Raw genomic sequence first — 22,470 nt, 5'->3', positions numbered from 1 at the left:
ATTCTGTAACAAACTGATGTATATCTTTTTGCATCGCTGGCCAAAAGAAATACCTCTCTATTGCTTGAGTTGTTACTGTAATTCCTCTATGCCCAGCATAAGGAGGTGGATGGCATTCCTCCAAAATCTTTTTTCTTATCTCCTGGGTGATGCATAGGCATTCATCTTTCATTAGATACCCATCTTTCAGGGAACTTCTTGCACTTGCTGAAGAATTTCACCAAAATCTGCATCATTAGCATATTGCTCCCTCATTTCTTCCAGATCCTAATGATAAGCAATAGTTACATTGTTGACTTGGGGTCTTCGAGACAAGGCATCTGCCACACTGTTCCGAACTCCCAGAGTATGGATAATCTGAAAATTATACATTGACAGCATGTTTGCCCATTTCATGTGCTTCTCGGAGAGCTTCGTGTGAGTCAAGAAGTATCCCAGACTTTGGTGATGTGTTTTAACTCTAAAGTCTACACCCAAAAGATAATGCTTCCATGAATGGATGGCATGAATTATAGCCAACAACTCTTTCTCATAGATTCCCAAAAATATTGATATATGGTTTTGTAGATCTATCTATCTATCTACACACACACACACACACACACATATGATAGATAGATAGATATACAAAAACCATGATGAGGGTTGCCTTTTGACATCAATGGGTATGAGGTTAGACATGGCCCTTAAGGTATTACGTGACGAGATGAAGTTAATAACATGGATTTCAATGTGATAGATTAGGCATGAAGATATTATTTTATCTCAATTGCATTAGCATTAGGTAAAGACAGGTGAGTTTGAACTTCATGAAATGTCCACTACTTTTGAAAAATAGGCATTTTATCCCGGAGTCTCCTACTCTCATAGGCCACTACATGACCATTCTGATGCAATGCAATGCCAACACATTTCCCACAAGCATCACAATCCACATCGGCTTCTCTTTGAGTGTGGTGAATGCTTTATTTTGTGGGATTCCCCATGTGAAAGCTGCATTTTTCTTGGTAAGGTTGTGAAGTGGAGTGGCTATGTCCGCAAAATGCCTGTTAAATCTTATGTAGTAAGAACACAGGCCTAGGAAACTGCGGACTTCATGCATAGTCTTCAGCTCTGGCCATTCTTGAATGGCTTGAATCTTTGCAGGATCCATCCGTATTCCATCTTTGGATATTGTATGTCCCAAGTAATGGATCTCTCCCAAGAAAATTTCACTCTTCTTGCTGTTTGCATAGAGCTGGTGATTTCACAGCTCTTGGAAAACTAAAGCAAGATGTTCCTTGTGCTCTTCTTTGGACTTAGAAAAGACAATAATGTCATCGAAGAAGGTACCCATGAACTGTCTGTAGGGTTGGAAGATACCATTCTATTGAAAGCAGCTGGGGCATTAGTCAATCCAAAAGGCATCACCAGATACTCATACAACCCAAGGAACGCTGTCTTATGCACATCCTGAGGTTGTATCCTCACTTGGTGATAACCACTCTTTAAGTCTATCCTGCTGAAAACTAAAGCCCCATTTAATTGATCCAGCACATCATCACTGCGCGGAATAGGGAATCTATTCTTGATGGTCATTTTGTTTAGTGCGCTGTAATCGACGCACAAACGGAACGAACCATCTTTCTTCTGTACAAGCAGTAGAGGGGAGCAAAAAGGAGGAGAACTGGGCTGAATCAGCCCCTTGGACAGCAAGTCCTGCACCTGGGCCATAATCTCTTCTCGCTGAGTTGCACTAACTCTATATGGGAGCCTATTAGGTGGCTTAGTACTAGGAATGAGTTCTATGCCATGATCTTCAAGTCTCTCAGGGGGCAACTCCCTTGGCAAAGCATCGGAAAAACAATTTTAAAAGTTTTCAAGAAACTGAAATTTATTTTGATCTGCCTCACTTATTTCAGCATGCATTTCAACATCTCTCTCTTTACAAAAACCATGTAAGCTGAAACTGCACACTTTATTGCTTTTCAACCGAACTATTTGATACAATGGGGATAGTCTCCTCTTTATTTTTGGCAACTAGACGCCGTGCGGCGTGTTTTGCCCCTATGTACAAACTCCAACACTCTAAGGAAGAGTCAACTTCACTGCCTTGCGTTGGAACCAAGGCATACTCAAACCACATCGTGATGTTTCAATGGAGAGATGAAGAAGTCTTCGTGATCCACATATCTTGTTGGAGGTGGTGGCCTTCACCCCTCGGTTGGCTAAAATAGAGCATGGTTTGTGTGTGGAGCTAGCTTGTTGTCGACATGTGGCAATTTGATGGGAGACTAATCCCATATATTAGTGCCCCCTTGGATGGGCTTGAATATAAAAGACTTGTTTGCCCTCTATCTCTCATCCCTCCTGGATTATTTGGGAGGAGAGAGGAGCATTGCATGGCTAGGGGGCGGGACTTGGGACCCTTCATACCCGGTGCACATGTGGCACGCTCTACGTGCTAACATGGTCTCAGAGCAGTCGATTAGACTGCGGACTGTGCAGAATTTTGGCACGGCCCCCGCGTGGGCAACACCAGCAGATTGTCACGATGCGTGTGGCGACTTGAAGTGTGACTTCATGATGACTGTGGCGGCAACAGCTCTTGATGACTCCTGACACGTGTACCTCTTTGTGGACTTTGGCACCTGTGCTACTCGTGGTGTTTGGTGGCAACTGGCCTTTGTTTGGTGGTCCAGTCTTGTGTTTGTTTGTGACCAGGTTTGCTCAGCTCCATGGTTTGTTTACCTCGAGGTTTGTCCACAGAGGGGTGTTGGAGGTGGTGGTCTTCACCCCTCGGTTGGCTAAAATGGAGCATGGTTTGTGTGTGGAGCTAGCTCGTTGTCGACATGTGGCAATTTGATGGGAGACTAATCCCATATGCATTGGTGCCCCCTTGGGGGGCTTGAATATAAAATACTTGTTTGCCCTCTCTCTCTCATCCCTCCCAGGATTTTTTGGGAGAAGAGAGGGGCATTGCATGGCTAGGGGGCAGGGCTTGGGACCCCCCATACCCGGTGCACACGTTGCACGCTTTGCGTGCTAACATATCTTTGTACATGAAGATGGAGCTTCCCTATTAAGGGAGTGACTAGCCCAGGGTTCCCACAGAATATCTGGTCAGCATCTAGAGCCCTGTCCAACTCCTCCGTCTTTATTTCTAGCCTCAGGGCTAAATCCTCTGATATAAAGTAATATAGAGCCCCAGGATCAAACAAATCAGTGCTTGCTGGTCTCTGATTTTACTCCATGATAGCAGCAACTCTCAGTCCTCTGGGTTTGACACACGCCTCAGTACATTAGGAATCCCTCCTGCCATTGGTTTATGCGGTCCTCGTGGCTTCTCTGCCTCTTTTACCTTCGGAGTTGAAGGCTTTTCTGGGCACTGGGCAGCCACATCCCCCTCTTTGCCGCATCTATGCATTTACCCTCTTTTCTGAAAATTTCAATCTGTTCAGGGGTAAACTACGGTCTTCCCTTATAGGACTTTTGTACTTGGTTTCCCCTCGGCTTTTGAGGCTGAAATCCCCTCTTTTGAGTGAGCCTAGGGAAACTCTCGTCTCAGACTTGGGGGTCACTGGCTTTTTATCCCTCGGTATTCCTGCCTGTAGTGAAGGCACAGTAGTAGGACCCTGCATATACACAAGACTAGCCACATTGGCTGGATGCATAAGATCTGAAATATCTTCCTTAGTGTTCACTTGGGCCTGTATCTTTGGAGTGAGTCGTGCTCGATACTTCCTGAGTTGAGTCTTGTCTGAGACTTTCTTGAAAGGTGAAACCTGCAAATATGAGTCCCAAAATTTCTGATTATAAGACTCAACTATATCTTGTGCACCCATATGCATACTTTCCCAACCAAGGAGGACATGGTCCCGGAGCTACTGCGGAATGATTGTTTGCAAAAGGCTTTCTTGAAGCCCTTCCCTTTCTTGGCAGCTATATAATTAGCAGTTTGGGCTATCCACCATGCATTGGCTGTACCAGTCAAATGCAAACCAACCATATGAAGTTTCGAAGACTCACTGAAATTTTCCAAACTAAAGGCAGCATCAAATTGCCTTATGAATTTGCATTTCTCGGCTTGACCATACTGGCCATTATATGTGGCAAATCTCACTGACTTCCCACCATCTTTGAACTCTTTAGTCTTTGCTCTCTTGCTAGACTTCTTCTTCTTCTTCTTATGCTTTGGCTTTGATGATCTAGAAGAAGAAGATGACGAGGAGGATGAAGAGGTAGAGCTAGAAGAAGACGAAGAACGAGAAGAACTATGATGATGCTTAGCCTTTTTCTTCGTGGAAAAAGGATCTTCTCTTTTCCTCTTTTTGCTGTCCTTAAAGCGAGACTTTTTACTCTTTCGTGATACATCATCTGTGGAAAGAGGAATAGGACTCAAAGATCTCTTTTTGCCCATCTCTTCCTGATTTGATCCAGAGGGAGGCTTCTCTGGCTCTTCCTCAAAGAGAGGTTGTACCATCCTGCGAAACAAAGGGTCGCTTCTTGCCTCTGCTATCTGAGTAATCAGCTGTTTGTAGGCATTCTCTGTATTTGTTTGCATACCCTCTACCTGCTGAACCTGATCAGTCTCTGCCATTCCCTCATGGGATGATTGGGCATGCTGCTGTGAAGCCATCACTGCAACTTATCTGAGATTTGCAAACTCTCACACACACTGTGTATGCAACTGATGCACTTAGCCTTTGTTTTCAAGGAGAAAGTACCTCAACAAGAGGGGTAATGCACTCTCAACTTAGCCCCAACTCTTGCCACAAACTGGCTGTCAACTCAAGGAGCATCAATTTCAGTGTTACCCCTTTCTGGCTATTGCAAAAAGCACTCAAAATGCATCTGTTTCCCCTTCTTTGTGCACAAAGGCATGCATTTCTTTTACCTTTGCAAATATCTGATTTTTCTCTGTTTTTTGCTGATTTTCTGACAGGAAATGACTGACAGATAGGTGGAAACTGATGGCAAAAACTGTCTCTGTAACTGCCTTTTTGTTTTAAATAAACAGTAACTGGATGAGTAACCGACTGGTTACACTAACCAGACTGACTTTCTCTGGTCTGGTTAGGTGAACAGGTCAGTTGGTATGTAACTGAACCAAACTAAGATCTGGTTAACTGAACTAGTCTGGTCTGGTTAGTTGCAACTGACTGGTTAGACTAACCTGACTGGTTGACATAAGTGTATCCTTAACCAGAGTTAACCAACCGTGATTTGGTTAACTAGTCTGGTTAGCTGGTGTGATTAACTGGCAAGTCAGCATGCATGTGTCTGCCACGTCAGCGCCACATCAACTCCCACGTGTCACTGTTAGACCACGTCATCCACACATGTGTGCCTAGTCAGCTGACCTGTGTATGCCACTTCAACATCTGAGCTGGCTGCCACGTCGGCCACATGTCAAGACCACTTGTCTGCCACGTGTGTGCCAAGTCAGCAGATGGCATCAGCGCCAACTCAGCAACCCTGCAAGTGCTCAGCTCTGTGATGCCTACGCAGAAAATAAACGTCGCCGTGACACCCACATGGACGCCTTACGAATCTTGTCGGAAAAGCCTTCCTTCAACGATGCGTGCACCCCATCAACGTCACTGGCCCCGATATCTACACAACACATGATTGTCTTCTTCTCGATCTAGCCTGTGTCGGGATGCACAGTGCACTTTACTCTGAATAAGTCTCTTTCTTGGTGGAACAATTCTCTTTGCGGCATCTGGAGCAGTAAGCTTCCTATCAAGTAGTGTGTTTCCTTTGGCGCTGCTTGGTTGGGGCTGTACCAGTGGGATCTTGAATGGCTGCCGGGCAATTCCTTCTTCGGCTTGCCCTACTTTTTCTCATCTGCGTGAGATGGTCGTACACTTTTCTGGACCTGTCCTAGGGTTTGTGACTTTCTCTTTATATTGATGATAGTTGGCAAGTAGTTTTGGTTATTTGGCAGACATGCTCCAATGCCAGATTATGATTAGTTCTTCTCCTGTGCTGCTATTGGGCTCTCTAGTCATTGTACCGTGCTCGTACCATTCGACTGTATGAGCACTCTTCTAGGGATCTCTTTCCCTATTTTTGAGCTTCTTTGTTTCGGTCTTTTCAAGATGCTTTTTCCAATGGAGACCTTCCTCAGGCCCAATTGGACGTCTTTTATTACTGTTTCTAGTTTTGAGTTGTATCTGTCCTACTTTGGACAGCTATGAATGTACATTTTCCTGAATGAAATCTCTTTTACAAAAAGAATGTGTGTGTGAATGATTTCACTAAAAAAAAGGAAGCGTGTGTGTGAATGAGATGTACATATCCTATGTGTGTGTCACTCATGATGCTTAGTACTCTTCCTAGAATTCTTTGTACTTTGCTCCCATTTCGCTTGCAAGGTATTTATATCATTTGGTTCAGCCAATAGTAAGACCTCCCTGCACCATGGTTATAAGAAGTATGAAATCTTCTAGAACCAGAGAGTGGACCAAAGTTGTGACCAGTATCTATGAAGAACTTTGTGTGGTAATTGTTGCTTGAGCTACTACCTCGAGTGAGATGTTGTCCAAGAGGAGGACGCTATCTGAAATCGTCTATGATTAAGGGTGATATACAAGAAGGACACCTGCAACAATTGTCATGGATCGTCCTGTTAGTTCTAGCCAAGCTTCTTGGCTCCTAGGATGTGCCCCTCTCAGTCTTGAACCTTAGGATGCCAAATAAGAGTCTGTCTCTCTGGGCATTGCGGACTAGCTCCAATAAGGCTGCAACATGGTCTCTCCATTCCCTATCAAGCTCCCCATCATTAGGGAGCCCTTCCGAGTGAGCCAGGCCTTCATCGAAATCCACCTATGACAAGGTTGCCACTTCCTCCTCCCCTACCTTACCCCCCCCCCCCCCCCCCCAATTTTTGGGTGCTCAATAGGAGTGTCCAGTGCATGCTCATCTCAACCAATCATTATAATGTATGGCTATATTTGTGAACGGAATAGCCGGGCCATGCCCGAGGATCCATGTGCTCCTCTGGAGGTCCAAGTTTCCTTTTCATATGTAGAAAGTAATGCATAGCCCTAGTAGGGTCCTTTTTTGAGGGGTGTGAAAGATAATGTTCTTCTCTGAATAGCCGGGCCATGCCCCAGGATCCATGTGCTCCTCTGGAGGTCCAAGTTTCCTTTTCATATGTAGAAACTTGAAAGTAATGCATAGCCCTAGCAGGGTCCTTTTTTGAGGTGTGTGAAAGATAATGTTCGTCTCTGGAGGGTTTCACTAAAGTTCCTTATTTGACGAGGTTTATGTTTGCGAATAACCTATGCCCATGGCAATGCCTCTTTCATGCATCTGAGCTTAGCCTCTGAATCTTTTTTGTTTTTTGCAATGCGTCTCCTTGGCTGCTAGTCAATTGTCAATGCACTTTATGAGGACGGCATATTTCTTCCTTAGGATCTCATGGGCATTTGAGTCATAGGGTGCTAGCCTTGGCAAGCACCCTGGCATGCTGTGCCTTCAATTCTTGCAAATAACATTTCATATGCCTTTACGTATTGGCCTGCTCCATTTTCTTGTTCTTGACCATTTCATTTCCTTTCTTGAAAGTAAACATGTCTAGTCCTTCATTTGTCTTTCATCACTTGTGTCCTCAGTTGATGGCATATTGTAACAATTTCAACATGGAGGTGAAAGAAGAAGATAGAGTACCTCAAGTATTTATGCCTGGTATCGTCCTTATAATGCCTCGCGAAGTGTATTTACAACACGTTGGGGTGGGCGGAGGAGGTGCTCCTTGAAGGGAAGGGTGTATGGGGAAGTTTTCTTGTATAAAAGCCAAGGAGCTTTTGAGAATGAGTTGACATCCGATTGCATAGGAACTCGAATTGATCAAACTCTTTGACAGGTTTGGGCATTGATGCTCTGACGATGGGGCTTGTTAAGGGTTAAGCATACCTACTTGTTCACACATGGATGGGTGTTTGTTCATGTTTGACAAGTGTCCTGGTAGGGATGGGGCTCTAGTAGTTCAGTGAAGAGGTAATGGTGGCTTGACAGGGCTTAGGGGGTTCAGGTTGGGAGACAACAGCATGGCAAAGATGAAGGGACTTAAAGTAAGGTCCCTAACTGCACAGACAGGGAAGGCTTTTGTTTGGGAGGGCAGGGGATGGCAATGGCCTTGAGCGTATGTGGGGGTGGTGGGGAGTATCTCCATGAGAGGGGAAGTGGGAACCCTAGGGAGGTGAGCGCATTGAACTTCCTGAGCATACAATCTTATCAATATCCGTGTGTGTGTGTGTGTGTGTGTGTAAGAGAGAGAGAGAGAGAGACAGAGAGAGAGAGAGAGATGATGATGATGAGATATGATATGAAAGTCCGCGGGAGACCCTTCAGGATCTATGGGATTGGCGATCACTATCAACTAATAGTGATCCCTTACATCTAGTGAGAGAAAATATTACAAACTTCATGTAGTGAGTGCTTGTAGAGCTACCTTGTGTGCTGAATCTAGTACCTTGTTGCGATGTTCCAAAATAGAAACAAAGAAAGAAACAAAGTCATATTAACGTCCACGGGAGGCCTCATGGGCCTATGGGACAAAATGCAAAATGTCATATGATTTACAACATCTAGATAAACCAGAGAGTCGAGGAGTGCACATGGCATCTCAGCTTGAGGCTATTATAGCCTATATCTAAATTCTAGTCCTATCATAAAATGGCCTTTATAACATCAGTTTAAGACTGAGGGTCTTTACGTTTAGATTTGAAATCTCTAAGTAATGCCAATCCATGTCTGTAGACTGCCCATTTTCCAGCTTTGCATGCATCCTTCATTTTAGTAAGTTCGATATTCCTTTGTTTGAGCTGAGTTGGAGTGAGTCCTCATATATCCATACCTGTGTACCCTTCAGCTTGTTTGTCTGGCAGAGAATCTTTACTCTTCTTGCCCTCTCACAGAAACAAACTTGTAGCTGTTTTCCCTTTCTAGTGATACAATTAACATTATTTGCATCCCATTCAACTTGTACTACCTCCTTCTTTAGGCATGTGATTCTCTCCTCTTCATTGTATCCTTCATCATCATCAAAGCAGCCCAGGCAATCTTCTGACAGCCCTCCAATGCGTAATATTTTCTTATTATGCACTTTGGCTTCCTACTGTTTTACTTTACATAATGATGTTGTTTGTTGATTTTGTTGTTGGCCACAGTGGCCATCTCTTGTTTGGCTGAACTTGAGCGGTGAAAATTTTTGACCGTGTAGACAAGTGTTGGTGTTGGTGGAGATGTGTTGCACTTTTGTATGGCCTTTGCAATGATTTCTTGCTTACCATTTCCTGCCATCTTCTTCACTTTCCTATCAAAAGCTGCAACGATAAGTTTGAGCTCTCTTACTTCTTGTTGTAGAAAGTATATTTGCTCCTATGGATCAGATCCAATCCTCTGCTTGCAATCCAATGCATAGGGGTTGGGTGTCGATGTCGAGGTTGCAACATCAGAGTAAGAGGGCTTTCTATCGGTGTAGTGGCAAAATCTTCATCTTCGGGAATTCCATGGTGGCCTATGCAGACTTTGATAAACCCTTTTGCTGAAGCTAACCCCCTAAGCTGAGCCAAGGGCTCCGCTCAGCCTGGGGTGACGTCGAACCCTACTCTGCTTTGTTGCTGCTACTGCTCTGCTACACTGTACGAACGAAGAGAGATGTGTAGGTACGAATGAGGCAGGTAGGTACGGACGAAACATGAATAGGTACGGATGGGCAAAAGTTACCTACGGCAAGTAAAGAGTGTTACGTACGTACCCACGACGAGTTGCTGTTACGTACTGCAGGTACAATAGAAAGGTACAAAGAGCAGGTACCGTGAGGTACGGAGAGCATGTACGGCAAGCAAGTACAGGAGAGGAAGGGTACGTACGTATGGCAAGCATGAGAGAGAGAGAGAGAGAGAGAGAGAGAGAGAGAGAGAGAGAGAGTTTATTAGAAGTCTTCTGAAAACCAAGGGGTTTATAAGACTAAACGAATGTGATACAATGAACTGAGGGGTGGGACCTCTAAGCAGGCATCAACACCCACAAGGAACAAGTGATTGTAAAAAAAGCAAGTACCAACTACAAGGTCTAGAGAGTTCTAGACATAACTTCAAGGGACAAGCCTAAACTTATTGGGACGTTGAAACAAAATTACGAGCCATCCTGTCTCCAATGAAAGACTGTAGAGGGTCAGCTAAGTTCTGTTGGACATTAGATGGTCAACTTGCCAGTTGTGAGCCCCCATATGAGGAGAGCATGGGGGAGGTGGACCAGGGTAGGATGGGGCTGCTATAGGCAGCACATTGGCTGCCATGTAAGGGAGATGGGGCTGCCACATGGGCAACACATAGGCTTTCATGTGGCCAGCACATCCAAGAGATGTTCCTGGCTACGAAGTTGCACTTCCTCTGAAAAAAATTGTATGAGTGAGGTTTTATGAGCAATTCAAGATTAGCAAGGAGTGTTAGTAGAGAAACTACCTTGGAAATAGTTTCTATCTCTTCATTTTCATTCTAGAACACAATTTGTCGCGCTATTTCGATTCAAGATTAGCAATACACTCAAGGAGTGTTAGTAGAGAAACTACCTTGGAAATTCATTCTATTTCTTCATTTTCATTGTAGAGTGTTTAGTAGAACACAATTTGTCGGCTATTTCTAAAGTGTTTAGGAGTGTTTAGTAGAACGAATTTTACAATCCTAGTATCCACCATGCTGAAAGTCATTGTCATTGTTAGATGAGGTTCTCCATCTTTGTGCCAAGATCTATGGACACAATAGACATTCTCATTTGAAGTGGAAATGTGCTTTTTTGGTAATTAACTATAAACATATAGTTTCTCTAAGAAACATGGTTTTAGTAACATACCCTAATATGCCTTTTTTTGAAGTAGAAATGTGAATTTTTTGTCGTTCGCTCGGACGCTTGGAGGTTTTTGCTCAGAAAAGGGCCACCACCCTTGGCTGCTTGGAGGTGTTTTGTACATACTTGGAGAAGCAACAACACTTGGGACCCTGCCAGGATTAGCCGTGATGACATGCGGTACAGTCTGGAGTACGTTCAGCAGGTGTACGACTTGCAACAAGGCTTGGAATAGTCTCGGGGCATTTTTGTTAGCCTGTGTGGATGTTCAGTTTGAACATACAAGAGATCAAGAGACTTATTGCTTAACCCTCAAGATCCCTAGCTCTTCTATTAGGAACCTTTTCTGAATTCTCTCTATTCTGTCCACATTTCTTTTGCAATATTTGTGCGCCATACTTGACATCCATACCCTCACTCAATTCCAGATATCTGATTTCCTGCGGTTGTAAGCTGAACAAATCCTTTAGGCATCCAAGTATCCGCTTTTCTACACAGATTCCATTTGTATTTGTCCTCAAAATCCGGTCCTAGATACTTGTAAGATTTTACCACTTCTAGCTTCCTTTATCAAATGAAATAGAATCAGACTTATCTTTTTTCCCAATGAGAGAGAGAGAGAGAGAGAGAGAGAGAGAGAGAGAGATTTATACCTAAGTATTAAAAAAAAAAAAAAAAGTAATGCTGAGTATATGTGCACATTTACTACATATAGATATATACCTGCATAGACATAGACGCGTGTGTGTGTGTGTGAGAACATGGGTAGCAGTATATGGAATCTGGAATGAGTTTGTTCAAAAAAATTTCCAAAGATTTCTGATTTGGATGTTAATCGATTTAGTGAACATTGCAAGCAGCGGTAGTGCACTGTCTGCCTGCTTCTGTGTGTGCATACCGGCATTCGCATGTTTGTTTTTTTATGGGTTTATACAACGATCTATTTTCTACACCCGTTATTGGTCACTAAAGAAGTCGCTTGGGTTGCTATAACGGCTAGTCCCTGTTAAGCTGCTGTCATTCAATGTAGAAAATAGGGTAGATCATTACAAGCTGAGCATGATACTGTAGCTGTTCTGTGTCCAGTATAGACAATATGGTTGATCATTACAAGCTATCTTTTGGTTGATACTTTATATGCAGGTCTCACAAAAGAATTTGGAGTTGCAAGGGAAGATTGGTCATATTGAAGTGTATGAAGTTCAATACCAACAGATGCTTGACGTTGGTGCTTCCCATAAACGAAGTACTGACAGGATTCCCCAGAGAATTAGCAGTTCTTCTCAATCTCTTCAGGGTTTGGTAGAGAATGCATTACCCAGATTTTCTGTTTCCCTTTGTACTGGTCCTGAAGCATCACAAATGCAGAAAGAACACCATGACATCAGTAGCCTGAAAGAGCATCTTCCCTCTGAGGGCACAAACTCAAAGACAAGTGGCAATTTGGGGAATTACATGGAGAAATGTTTCTTGAAGATGACAGCCTCGGACCATTTTGCGGCTGGGCACATTGTTGTAAAGCAGGGTTTTCCATCTTCCACTAGTGACAACAAGAATGAGAAAAGCAAGGTTCACGTAAGTGTTGAAGTGCATTTCCAACCCTTAATTGTGTGGATGGATACCTCCATACTGTGCAAAATAGATAAGTTGGTGGCTATATTTGCACCTTCAACGAAAGGTTCCAAGAAAGCACCAATCACTAACCAAGTCCACTCAGACTTTGATGGGACAATAGGCTGTTGTACTTCTGGGTCTTGGGCTTCAAGTGTTATGGAATTTAATTTATTCATTCCATGTCTACGTCTCTTGGCTTCCGTGCCTCATGCTCCAGATTCAAGATTATTGAAGGATAACCTGTTGTGTTTGGATCTGTGTTCACCCCCAACAAAACGAAAGGGGCCTTTACTTTCCGTAAAGCTTCATAATAATCTGATTAACCCAAAAGAACCTCCCTGTGATGGTTCTATCACACTATCTTTTCAAGATAGCTCCCTCTATCTTGTTTCATCTTCAATGAATGTGGACAACCGAATGAGACATAGCTCTGAATATGTGGCTTTAGCTTTCAGTGCCCAGAAAATTCTTAGTATCTCCGAGCTCAATCATAATCTTGCCACTTTAGAAATACTTCTTAGGGACAAATCAAGTGGAGAAGTGTGGCTTGCTGAAAAGGCATGGAGTGGAGTTATGGAAAAACAAAAACAAGGATTGGGTGTGAGTGAAGATGGGAGAATAAACTCTGAGTTTGCTGCAGCGACATTTACCAAGGCGTTGGATGAAAGCAATCGCCACATTCGAGATGATATTCTGTCATGCTCATGTACTTGTCTTTCTGCTACTATTCCTTCTGTAAGATGTGAACTTTTTGGTTCAGGACATGCAACTATGCTTGGCCTTATAAGCTCATTTCTGGAGATTTTACCGCTTAAAAGTGGTCAATTAGATCTTCAGAGTACAAATGTGACATCAGATTTTAGGAATCCTGGCTTAAGTCTTCCACAAGGCAACACTCAAACTTCAGTATCTGTTGATGTGGGGGAGGTAGAGATAGTTCTTCATCCGAAACCTAATGAAAGTGAAGCACTCCCTATACCAGAGGGCGAAGGAAACAGTCCTTGGGACTGCTTGAGAATTGTGGTTAAGAAATTTCACTTACTGTATGTTTTAAATTTAGGAACGATAGAAAATGCAACTTATCTTTGGATGCGTCATGAAGACGGCCATGTTGAAGGGCTACTAGCAGATGCAAATTCTAGAGAACTGTTGCTTTTGGATTGCAGAAATGATTCCCTCGGGCGTGGTGATGGTGGAGGTGGGAATGCATTGGCGACAAGCTCTGCTGGCATAGAGATAACAGCCATATCATCTCCTGAAAGAAACAAGTTAGAAGAAATGTTAATAACAGCCACAGTACAAGGTGGCACACTTGTGGCTCATGGGGGTCGTTTGGATTGGTTGCTAACATTGGTAACATTTTTTAGTCAATCTGTGGATAAGGGACCCACTGAGCAAGCTATATATGAGAAAGGCTATGGATCTTCAGCTGAAACTGCTCTTGTTAGGTTAGAAGTTGATACCTCTTCAAGAACAGATGCTTCTTCTGATAACCACACTTTGTTCTCATTAGATTTGCATGATGTGGCGTTGTGCTATGAGCCTGGTAACGAAACTTCAATTGCAGGAAATATTAGAGCAAGGCACATGCCAGAAGCAGAAAGAATTGCAATGGAGAAGTTTCCTCCTGTAGCTTGTATTTTAGCTGCAGCTGCTCTACGTGTCTCAAATAAAACTATTCCAAGCACACCGAACAATGAATATGGCATTTGGCTTAGAGATGTGGCACTCTTACTGGTTGACACAACTTTGAGAAGGCATAGGATTCTAGGTTACACATCTGATTCTCTGAATCAGGCAGGATATGTGAAAGTGGCTGGAGAAGTAGTTATGGAAGCTGTTGTTCGAACTAATATGGAAGAGGGTCTTCAGTGGGAGGTCAAATGTGCTAATAATCAGTTACGGCTTGACACTTGCCATGACACAACTGCTGCATTAGGTAGACTCCTTGCCCAATTACAACTATTATTTGCTCCTGATGTTGAGCACTCTTCAAGTGCTTTCTCTACTGAGAAGGATGCCTTTTTTTGTGTCCAAGATAGTCTTTCAAGTCCAGAGAATATTGTAAAGACAGCTTCGTGGTCATGTGATTATGTGGGGTTAAAGTCCAGGAGGGGTGAATTGCTGGAGGGGTATGATATGCCGGGGAGACCTAACTGGAGTAGCGATGATGGAATGGAGCTTCTCTGCAGCTCTTTGGAGCATGTACCTTCAGTTGGACAAACGAAAGATTTGAAGACACCTATTTCAAAAAAATTTGGCCTGCCATCCTTTATAGAGGATTATTACGTCCCAATAACTGCATCCCCACGAAGCTCTATTTGTGAGGACAGTGTTGAGTTATTACAAAACAATTATGATCCGGCTGATGATCTGAACACATCGGACACACCTGAAGGCAATGGGGTCTGGTACCAGGGTCACAATTTTAGTGTTATGGAGAATATTGCTCCAGAGGTGAATAATAGATCAGGGCACAAAATAGAGAGAGGTAGTCTGTCCCAGTCCCCTAAAAAGAAACCAAATCTGGCTGTCAAGTACCCAAAATCAGTGGGTAGTATGGTTATTCATGATTTAAATGTTCGATGGAGGCTTTATGGAGGCTCTGATTGGCCAGTTGCAGGGCCAGAAAACCCTCTGGGTCTTTCCTGTGCACACCGAAATGGAAGACTATTGGGAGAATGTTTGGAGGTGATTTTAGATGGGATGGAAATTCAATACGACACATTTCCTGAAGGTGGAGTTTATGCATCAAGGTTGGCGGTGTGCATTACGGACGTTGGAGTATATGATCGTAGCAAGGATGCACCTTGGAGAAAGGTCCTGATTCAGCAGTCAGTTCGTGCATTGGAAATCAGTTTTTCCTGTTCATGGTTTAACTTTTGAGCATGCGTTGAATGTGCCGGATCCTTTGGACTTGAAGTTGTGAATTGGTTTTTTTGAAGGTGCTGGGTTATCACAGCTCAAAATCTCATCCACGAGAATCTTCTTCGAAGGATTTGAAATTGGAATGTGAATCTGTGAGGCCTGATCCTTTGGTACCTTTGGAAGAGTATCGGTGAGATCATGTAACCTTCTCATAATACTCATGTGGTGCTGGTTGTGGTTTCTATACAAATCCAATTTGTAGGAAGGTTGCTTTATAATTGAGGATTTCAGGGAGGGGCTACATGAACGTGCTTAAGGTTCATGAGCACTACGTTTATTGAGGAATTGTGTGACCTTGCCATAATACTTCAAATGTGCTGGTTTCAGCGTTTATAATCTTACAGCAGGAGCAATCTATCATATTTTTTTGAAGATTGGAAAACATCTGCATGTGCTATACTCCTGATGCGTACAGTTTTTCTGCTTTGTGACTAGGTGGTCCTGCCTAACAAATTTCTTCTCTGTGAATACAGGTTATCAATTAACTTGTTACCAATTCTTCTGCACCTTGATCAACGCCATGTTGACTTTTTCATTGAATTCTTCCCCTCTTCTCGACCAGCCTCGTCTCCACAATGCCAGTGTTATGAAAAAATATGTGCTTTGAATAAAACCGATTTGGAAGTTTGTGACCTGTGCAGCAAGGCAGTTGATACAAGCGGAGCTGCTTTGTTACCGTTATTCCAGGTGTGTTGATGGAAGCACATATATGAAATATGTTTCGCATCATATTCTAGGAAAAAAGGCTGCATCGTTGCAATCTGTGGCGCCTGCTTTACTTTTCTGTATGAGCTTCTGATTAGGATGCTAATTTTCTTAATTTACTTATTGCTGGCATTCATATCCATAAAAATGTGTGAAGGCTCTTATCCAGTATTTGACATGGACAAGTTTTAAACCAGATTTGTGAGGTGCAACCTTTCACCATAAAAGTAGATTACATTCCTCGACGTGTAGACATGGCAGCACTTCGGGGAGGAAACTATGCAGAGTTATTTAATTTGTTCTCATGGAAGGTTTGTCCTGACTGAGCCAAAATTTTGATTTGCTAGCTAATTGAACAAAAATTTAAAGTACTTTGTACTTCATTGAAAGTGGCTGAGAGAGAGAGAGAGAGAGAGAGAGAGAGAGAGAGAGAGAGAACACTCTTGGTGGGGATGCAGAGGTGTCTATCATACCCCTAAGAATCTAGTTTCAAAACTCAAAATCTGAAACTGAAACTGAATTTGTACGATTGGATATATTCTGGTCTTACAAAGGTTTATACTTTGTGATTCATCTTGAGACTTGCTAGTTTTGGAGTTGCAATGCTAAGATGCGATTGATTTTATGCATCCAGGGTATTGAACTTCAGCTGAAGCATATCCGTTCAGCAGGTGTACGTGGATGGGGAACTCTTTCTGGCATTGTCATGGGCGAGTGGTTGGAAGATATTGCTTGTAATCAGGTAGCTATGAGTTCTTTAACTTTCTGAAGTTTGATTCGGTAATAAATCACCTTGGAGAGAAGGAAAAGTATGCTTGATTTGCACAGTGTAGTTTGTTATTTGTTTGACATGAAGACGAGCTATGCTTCTCGCTTTTTTGCAGATTCATAAAATCATCAGAGGAGTAGGCCCAATTCGACCTTTGTTTGCTGTAGGGTCTGGAGCAGCTAAACTGATAGTTCTTCCAGCAGAACATTACAAAAGAGATCGACGTCGATTACTGCGTGGAATGCGTAAAGGTACTACAAAATGGCTGAGAGGCAACTGGCTGGTTAATGAATGCATGTCCATTGGATATTGATTGGAGACTCAGGATTAGATTCATTTCAAATATTTTGTGGTGTGGAAAACCAGTTTTGGGGCAGGCTACACCTGTTGCATTATACCCTGTAGAGGACTTTGGATATTGATTGGAGACTCAGGATTAGATTCGTTACAAATATTTTGTTGTGTGGAAAACAGTTTTGCGGCAGGCTAAATGTGTTTCATTATATTCTCCCTGTAGAGAAATGTGTGAGGATGTAAAGCAATCTAAATCTGTGGGTAACTAACCATTTGATCTTGTCCCAAGCCACATTACCATGCCCATTATCAAACATTCAGAGCTGGGTCAAACAAGGATTTTCCTTCAGCCTTTCTTCATCCACGACAATCCTTTCATATTGCTCTCATGTAGTGCTGAAATTCAACTTCATTGCTGTGCTTACATGCCAGGCTACCCTTCCTTAAAAGTTTTGTGGGGCAGAGGGGCATGTTGCAACTAGTAAAGTAGATGAGGCATCCACCAATGAGCTACGCGAAATCACCTTCAACGATCAAAAGGGGCAAGGATGCCCCATAGACTGGACTGAGCTATATATCATTGTTTCCAGGTGTTCTCATAGATTGGACTGAGCTATATATCATTGTTTCCAGGTGTTCTCATGATAGTGATCAAATTTAATTTCTGGCATTGCTGTGCTTACACACCAGGCTACCCCAAGCTTCATGGGACAGCCATGGTCGTCGCAATAGTAAAGCAAATACAAGCTATTTGTCAAAGGAAGAAAAGCTCTGTTCATGATAAATTATTCAAGAAGTGGTATTTATATCAATATTTTGATCCTCAACCAAGTCCTGCATTCCAAATATTCTATCTTTAGTTCTATCCCTAAGTCTCCTATAATCCGTTGCCCATCCATGCGCAGGTTGACATTTATGTTTATGTTGGGCATTAGATGGAGGTGGCTCGGTATGGGTTTCCATCTTGGATCACTTTTCGATGGTTTGGAAATCCATGATCGGGGAATGGTTGTTATCTACCTTGTCTCCTGTGAGATGCAGTGGAAGCCGTAGAAGATGTATGTATACCTAAGAAGATTATGAAATGTCTTCTAAGAGTTCTCCTCCATCAGTGCGACTGGCCAAAACAATGTGCATCGGTATGCTTATACCATATCTCTATTTGTTCGATGGGTATGAAACTCGAACTTTGTTTAGTGATCCAATGAGGTCTATCTCATATTTACCAAGAGGGGCATTCTTAGCTTGTACTTCATCTCATATACATGTGAAGAAATCATCTTTGGGATAAAAGAGGCATATAGTCTAAACTCCAGAAGAAGTTGCTTAGCAGGACAACAGCTATAGACAGCTCCTAGAAGGGGATTAGTGCAGAGAATCTGCTATAGGAACAATCGCACAGCAAGAGACAGCTGGGGAGAACTTTTGTAAGAGTCGCACAGCAAGGTAATGCACGAGAGAAGCTCCAGAAGCAGTCACAGGTGCAAAAAGGCTGCTGGAGGTGGTGGATGAACCTGGGCCAGTTGACTGAAGGTGCTGCTCCCTCTTTCATGCAACGGAACGGCTCCAAAACAAGCTGGAATGACTGATAGCTTATATGGAAGCAATAGAGCAGAGGTACGACAGCTAGGAGCTGTATTATTGCAGCAGCACAAGAGGGTGCAAGAAGAAGTACAAGTGACATCACTTTGAGGGCTAACCCTAAAGCCCTAGCCCGGTCAACCCGTGGGGCAAAATTAAGTTATAAGAGTTAAGTTTATCCAAATAAACTAATAATGCACACTAACACACTAACTACCCTACAAGGTCATCCAGGGGACTAAAACCTATCACTGTTGCAGTAATGAGTCCAAATAGAAGCACCAAGAACCATAGTGGCGGAATCGTGCACCAAACACGGTCTTATGGACGTCCATAAGGTATGACAAGGACTAGCTAGTATGACATCACAACCGATGTCATCAATGCCTAACAGAGGGCATAGACCATAGGATAAACGTATGCTCTCCCACATACGTATCAAGACATCCATGCACACTTGGGCATACACTTACACAAACTGTGGGAATTTACCCGTAATCTCCTTGAACTCCTGAATAAGGCAATCCAGGTGCTTCCCACCCTCTTTAGGGTTTGCAACTTCAAGAAATTGTCAAATTCATCCAGCTCTAGAAGCACCTAATTCATTCCAAATTGTAAGTGCGACGACAGTTTCTTTAAGGTCTTGCCACCATGAAAGGGATTCCCTCCCGTAGCCTCTCTCTCTCCGCCCCCCTCCCCCCCCTCCCGTAGCCTCTCCGCCCCTCCCGTAGCCTCTCCGCCCCTCCCGTAGCCCCCCCCGTAGCCCGCTCCCGTAGCCCCTCCGCCCGTTAGTGTGCCTCTTGGGTCCCTCCCGTAGCCTCTCCGCCCCCCCTCCCGTAGCCCCCCCCCTCCCGTAGCCTCTCTCTCTCTCCGCCCCTCCCTCCCGTAGCCTCTCTGCCCCCCCCTCCCGTAGCCTCTCCGTCCCTCCCCTCCTGTAGCCTCTCTCTCTCCGCCCCCTCCCGTAGCCTCTCCGCCCCTCCCCTCCCGTAGCCTCTCCGCCCCCCCCCCCTCTTCTCGCTCTCCGCCCCCCCTCCCATAGCCTCTCCGCCCCTTCTCCTGTAGCCTCTCCTAGCTGGGCTGAACCCCCAGCCCAACTAGGGGGTTAGCTCAGCCAAGGGGTAGTAGGAAATATGGCCAGCAAAGCATGGCCCAGCCTACCTTCCTCCTCTTCACATTCCCTCTAACCCCGAGTTGGGCTAAACCCCCAACCCAACGCGGGGGTTAGGTTAAGCTAGGGGGGTTCACCATATAGCCAACTATGGATTGGCCTACCCTCTCCTCCAAGTCCCCCTCAACCCCCTCAACGCCTTCAACATCCACCAGGACTCGGTACTCTACAGTTGCAGCCATGACACCCTCTCCATACGCACGGAATTACCAACAAGAAGGCTCAAAACGGCCCATCCTCGCAACAGGATCAGATTTTTTATCTGCAGCAGGCAGTGAGAGAGCTACGATTGGAGTTAGTAGAAGTAAAGGCCCGACTTCACATCTTGGAAGGGCCTGGTAAGCAGGCAGTAATTGATGAGGTTGTAAAATCTTGTAAGGATTCCCCCCCTACCCCGCAGCTAGTCTCTACAGTCAAAGATCTTGTTCACACTGAAGGACAAACTACTAGGAAGGAAGTGTTTGTGGAAGTGGACAACAAAGCAAGTAAGTCTGATATTCAAGCAGAGATTAAAGAACACGTAGCTAGATGTGATAATGCGCTGAAGATTAGAATAGGGGGGCTCCCAAAAGATTGGTACAAAGAGGAGGATACATATAGTGAAATATTGACAAAGATTAAATCAAGTTTGCCCAACATCGAATGGGTGAGATGATGAGTAGGATGATGACGACTCCAGGCCAGCTTCTATTTTACACTATAGAGGTCATGCAATCCTTACACTGAAGTCAAAAGATATGTGGATCAAGCTTATTCGACAATCTTACAAGCTGAAGGGCACCAAAGTATGGATAGCAGAGGAGCTTACACAAACCCAACTCAAGATTAAGGCAACTGAATTAGCTAAAGTGAGGGCTGCTAGAAAGGATGGAAAATGGCGGTTTACCGTGAAGGGGTAGCACTAATCAGAGAATTTAAATCAAAACTAAAAGACTCTCAGTCTTAAACTGATGTATGATTGTTTACTCTCCAGAATATCATGTAGGTACTCTAAATAATTGGGATTGCTTTTTGCACTCCTTGGGAGCTGCCATGTGCCCTCCCTAAAGCAGATGTACTAGAGGGTTTCTTGTTGTCCCATAGACCTTTGGTTTCCAGTGGATGTTAATAGAATTTCTTTCTTTCTTTCTTTCTCCACAAGGGTAGCCCGACCGTGATCAGGGTGATTTTGTTATGTTATGGTGAAATGCACCTCCCACCTACTAAGTCAAGAGTGCACATCACACTCCTTTTTCTTGAATAGACCTGTAGGGAAATGATCGCATCCCATTGTGTAGACATTGCAACAAGTGAACTTGTTGCTTCATGGTTTGCTTGTGTTGGAATAAATTTGGAAGAACCTGAGCATGTACACATTTGGTGGCAGAGAAGGGCGAGGTGCACCCTGGAAAGAAAATTATTACCGCGGTTTGAGATAGCTTCCTGAGAGGATTCACGAGGGAGGGCAATTTCAATTTGTATGTGACCTCTGGAACTGGTTTGCCCCATTCATGTCGTGATTGCTGAAAGTCATCCTTAAGTGTATCAAACACATATTGAGCTTCCATAGTAAGCTCATCATCTTGTGATGCAGGCTGAGAAGGACGGCGCTTGGCATCTGCGGGTCTTTCTTTTCTAGCATATGTACAGACATCGGAAACTGAAGCCATGATTGAAATATGGCAAAGCAAGAAAGAAATAGAGTGAAAGATAAAGCAAACAGAGAAAATGTATGGAAAGGCACAGGGGAAAAAGCCCAGAACTGTACGGCAGAGGCTGTACGGAAAACCTGTACGGAGGAGTTTGTACGGGATAGACTGTCCGGAACAGCAAGGAGACTGTACGGAAGATTCTGTACGGACAAAGATGTACTGCACGGAAATATCAACGAAACTGTACGGGAAAGGCAGGGTTGTACAGGAAGTTGACAGCGCTGAAAGGACTGCGTTGTACGGAGGGGCTGACAGAAACCGTACGTACGTACGGAAAAAGACGAGGTCAGAGAGCTGTACGGGCCTGCGCGTAGTTCTGCGTAGGGATTGCGACCCTATCGTAGCAGCTGGTACATATTGCAGGTAGATATTTTCTAAGGCATTTGACACTGTTCAATGGGATTTTATCTCTCAAACCATGACAAAGTTGGGCTTTGGTCCCAAGATAGCAAATGCAATTTATTGGCTTTATTCTGGCTCTACCTCTCAGTGCATTCTTGGGAGTCATCTATCTCGGTCATGGACATTGGGTAGATTAGTCAGACAGGGCTGCCCTCTTAGTGCTTTCTTCTATGCCATTGCGACCCATCCCCTCTTGATGTATCTTGATCATCTTACAAACACAGGACAGATGACTGGTCTTAAAATCCCTGGGGCTGCATCTTTTTTGGCACAGGCATATGCTGATCATTCCTTCTTTATGCCACAGAACTCTCCCCGGGAAGTCCGCATGCTTATGACCACATTATCTTAGTATGGATTAGCAGCGGGATTGCATGTCAACTTTGACAAATCCAAATTGCTTCCCCTGAAACAATGTGACTGGCATTCTATTCTCTGGCTAGGTCAGGTAGTGCATTCCAAAGATGTAGTCAGGCATT

At 43.8% G+C, this 22,470-nt stretch overlaps 1 protein-coding gene across 1 annotated transcript in view; it reads left to right on the top strand.

Annotated features, from left to right (window-relative positions):
- Nucleotides 1–22,470, top strand: part of LOC147887631 (autophagy-related protein 2-like) — a 35,860-nt gene that overhangs the window by 8,411 nt on the left and 4,979 nt on the right. Inside the window, exons 5-10 of the mRNA XM_087393077.1 lie at nucleotides 11,983–15,273; nucleotides 15,399–15,511; nucleotides 15,855–16,068; nucleotides 16,284–16,397; nucleotides 16,721–16,828; nucleotides 16,971–17,106. Coding sequence (XP_087249203.1) covers nucleotides 11,983–15,273; nucleotides 15,399–15,511; nucleotides 15,855–16,068; nucleotides 16,284–16,397; nucleotides 16,721–16,828; nucleotides 16,971–17,106 — 3,976 coding nt within the window. The remainder of the gene's footprint in view (nucleotides 1–11,982; nucleotides 15,274–15,398; nucleotides 15,512–15,854; nucleotides 16,069–16,283; nucleotides 16,398–16,720; nucleotides 16,829–16,970; nucleotides 17,107–22,470) is intronic.

This window comes from Dipteris shenzhenensis, chromosome 22 (assembly GCF_047967505.1).
Source record: "Dipteris shenzhenensis isolate YYH24624 ecotype China chromosome 22, Dip_SZ_1.0, whole genome shotgun sequence".
NCBI classification, from domain to species: domain Eukaryota; kingdom Viridiplantae; phylum Streptophyta; class Polypodiopsida; order Gleicheniales; family Dipteridaceae; genus Dipteris; species Dipteris shenzhenensis.
The sequence above is the reverse complement of the archived record's forward strand: the minus strand, read 5'-3'. Positions and strand labels throughout refer to the sequence as shown.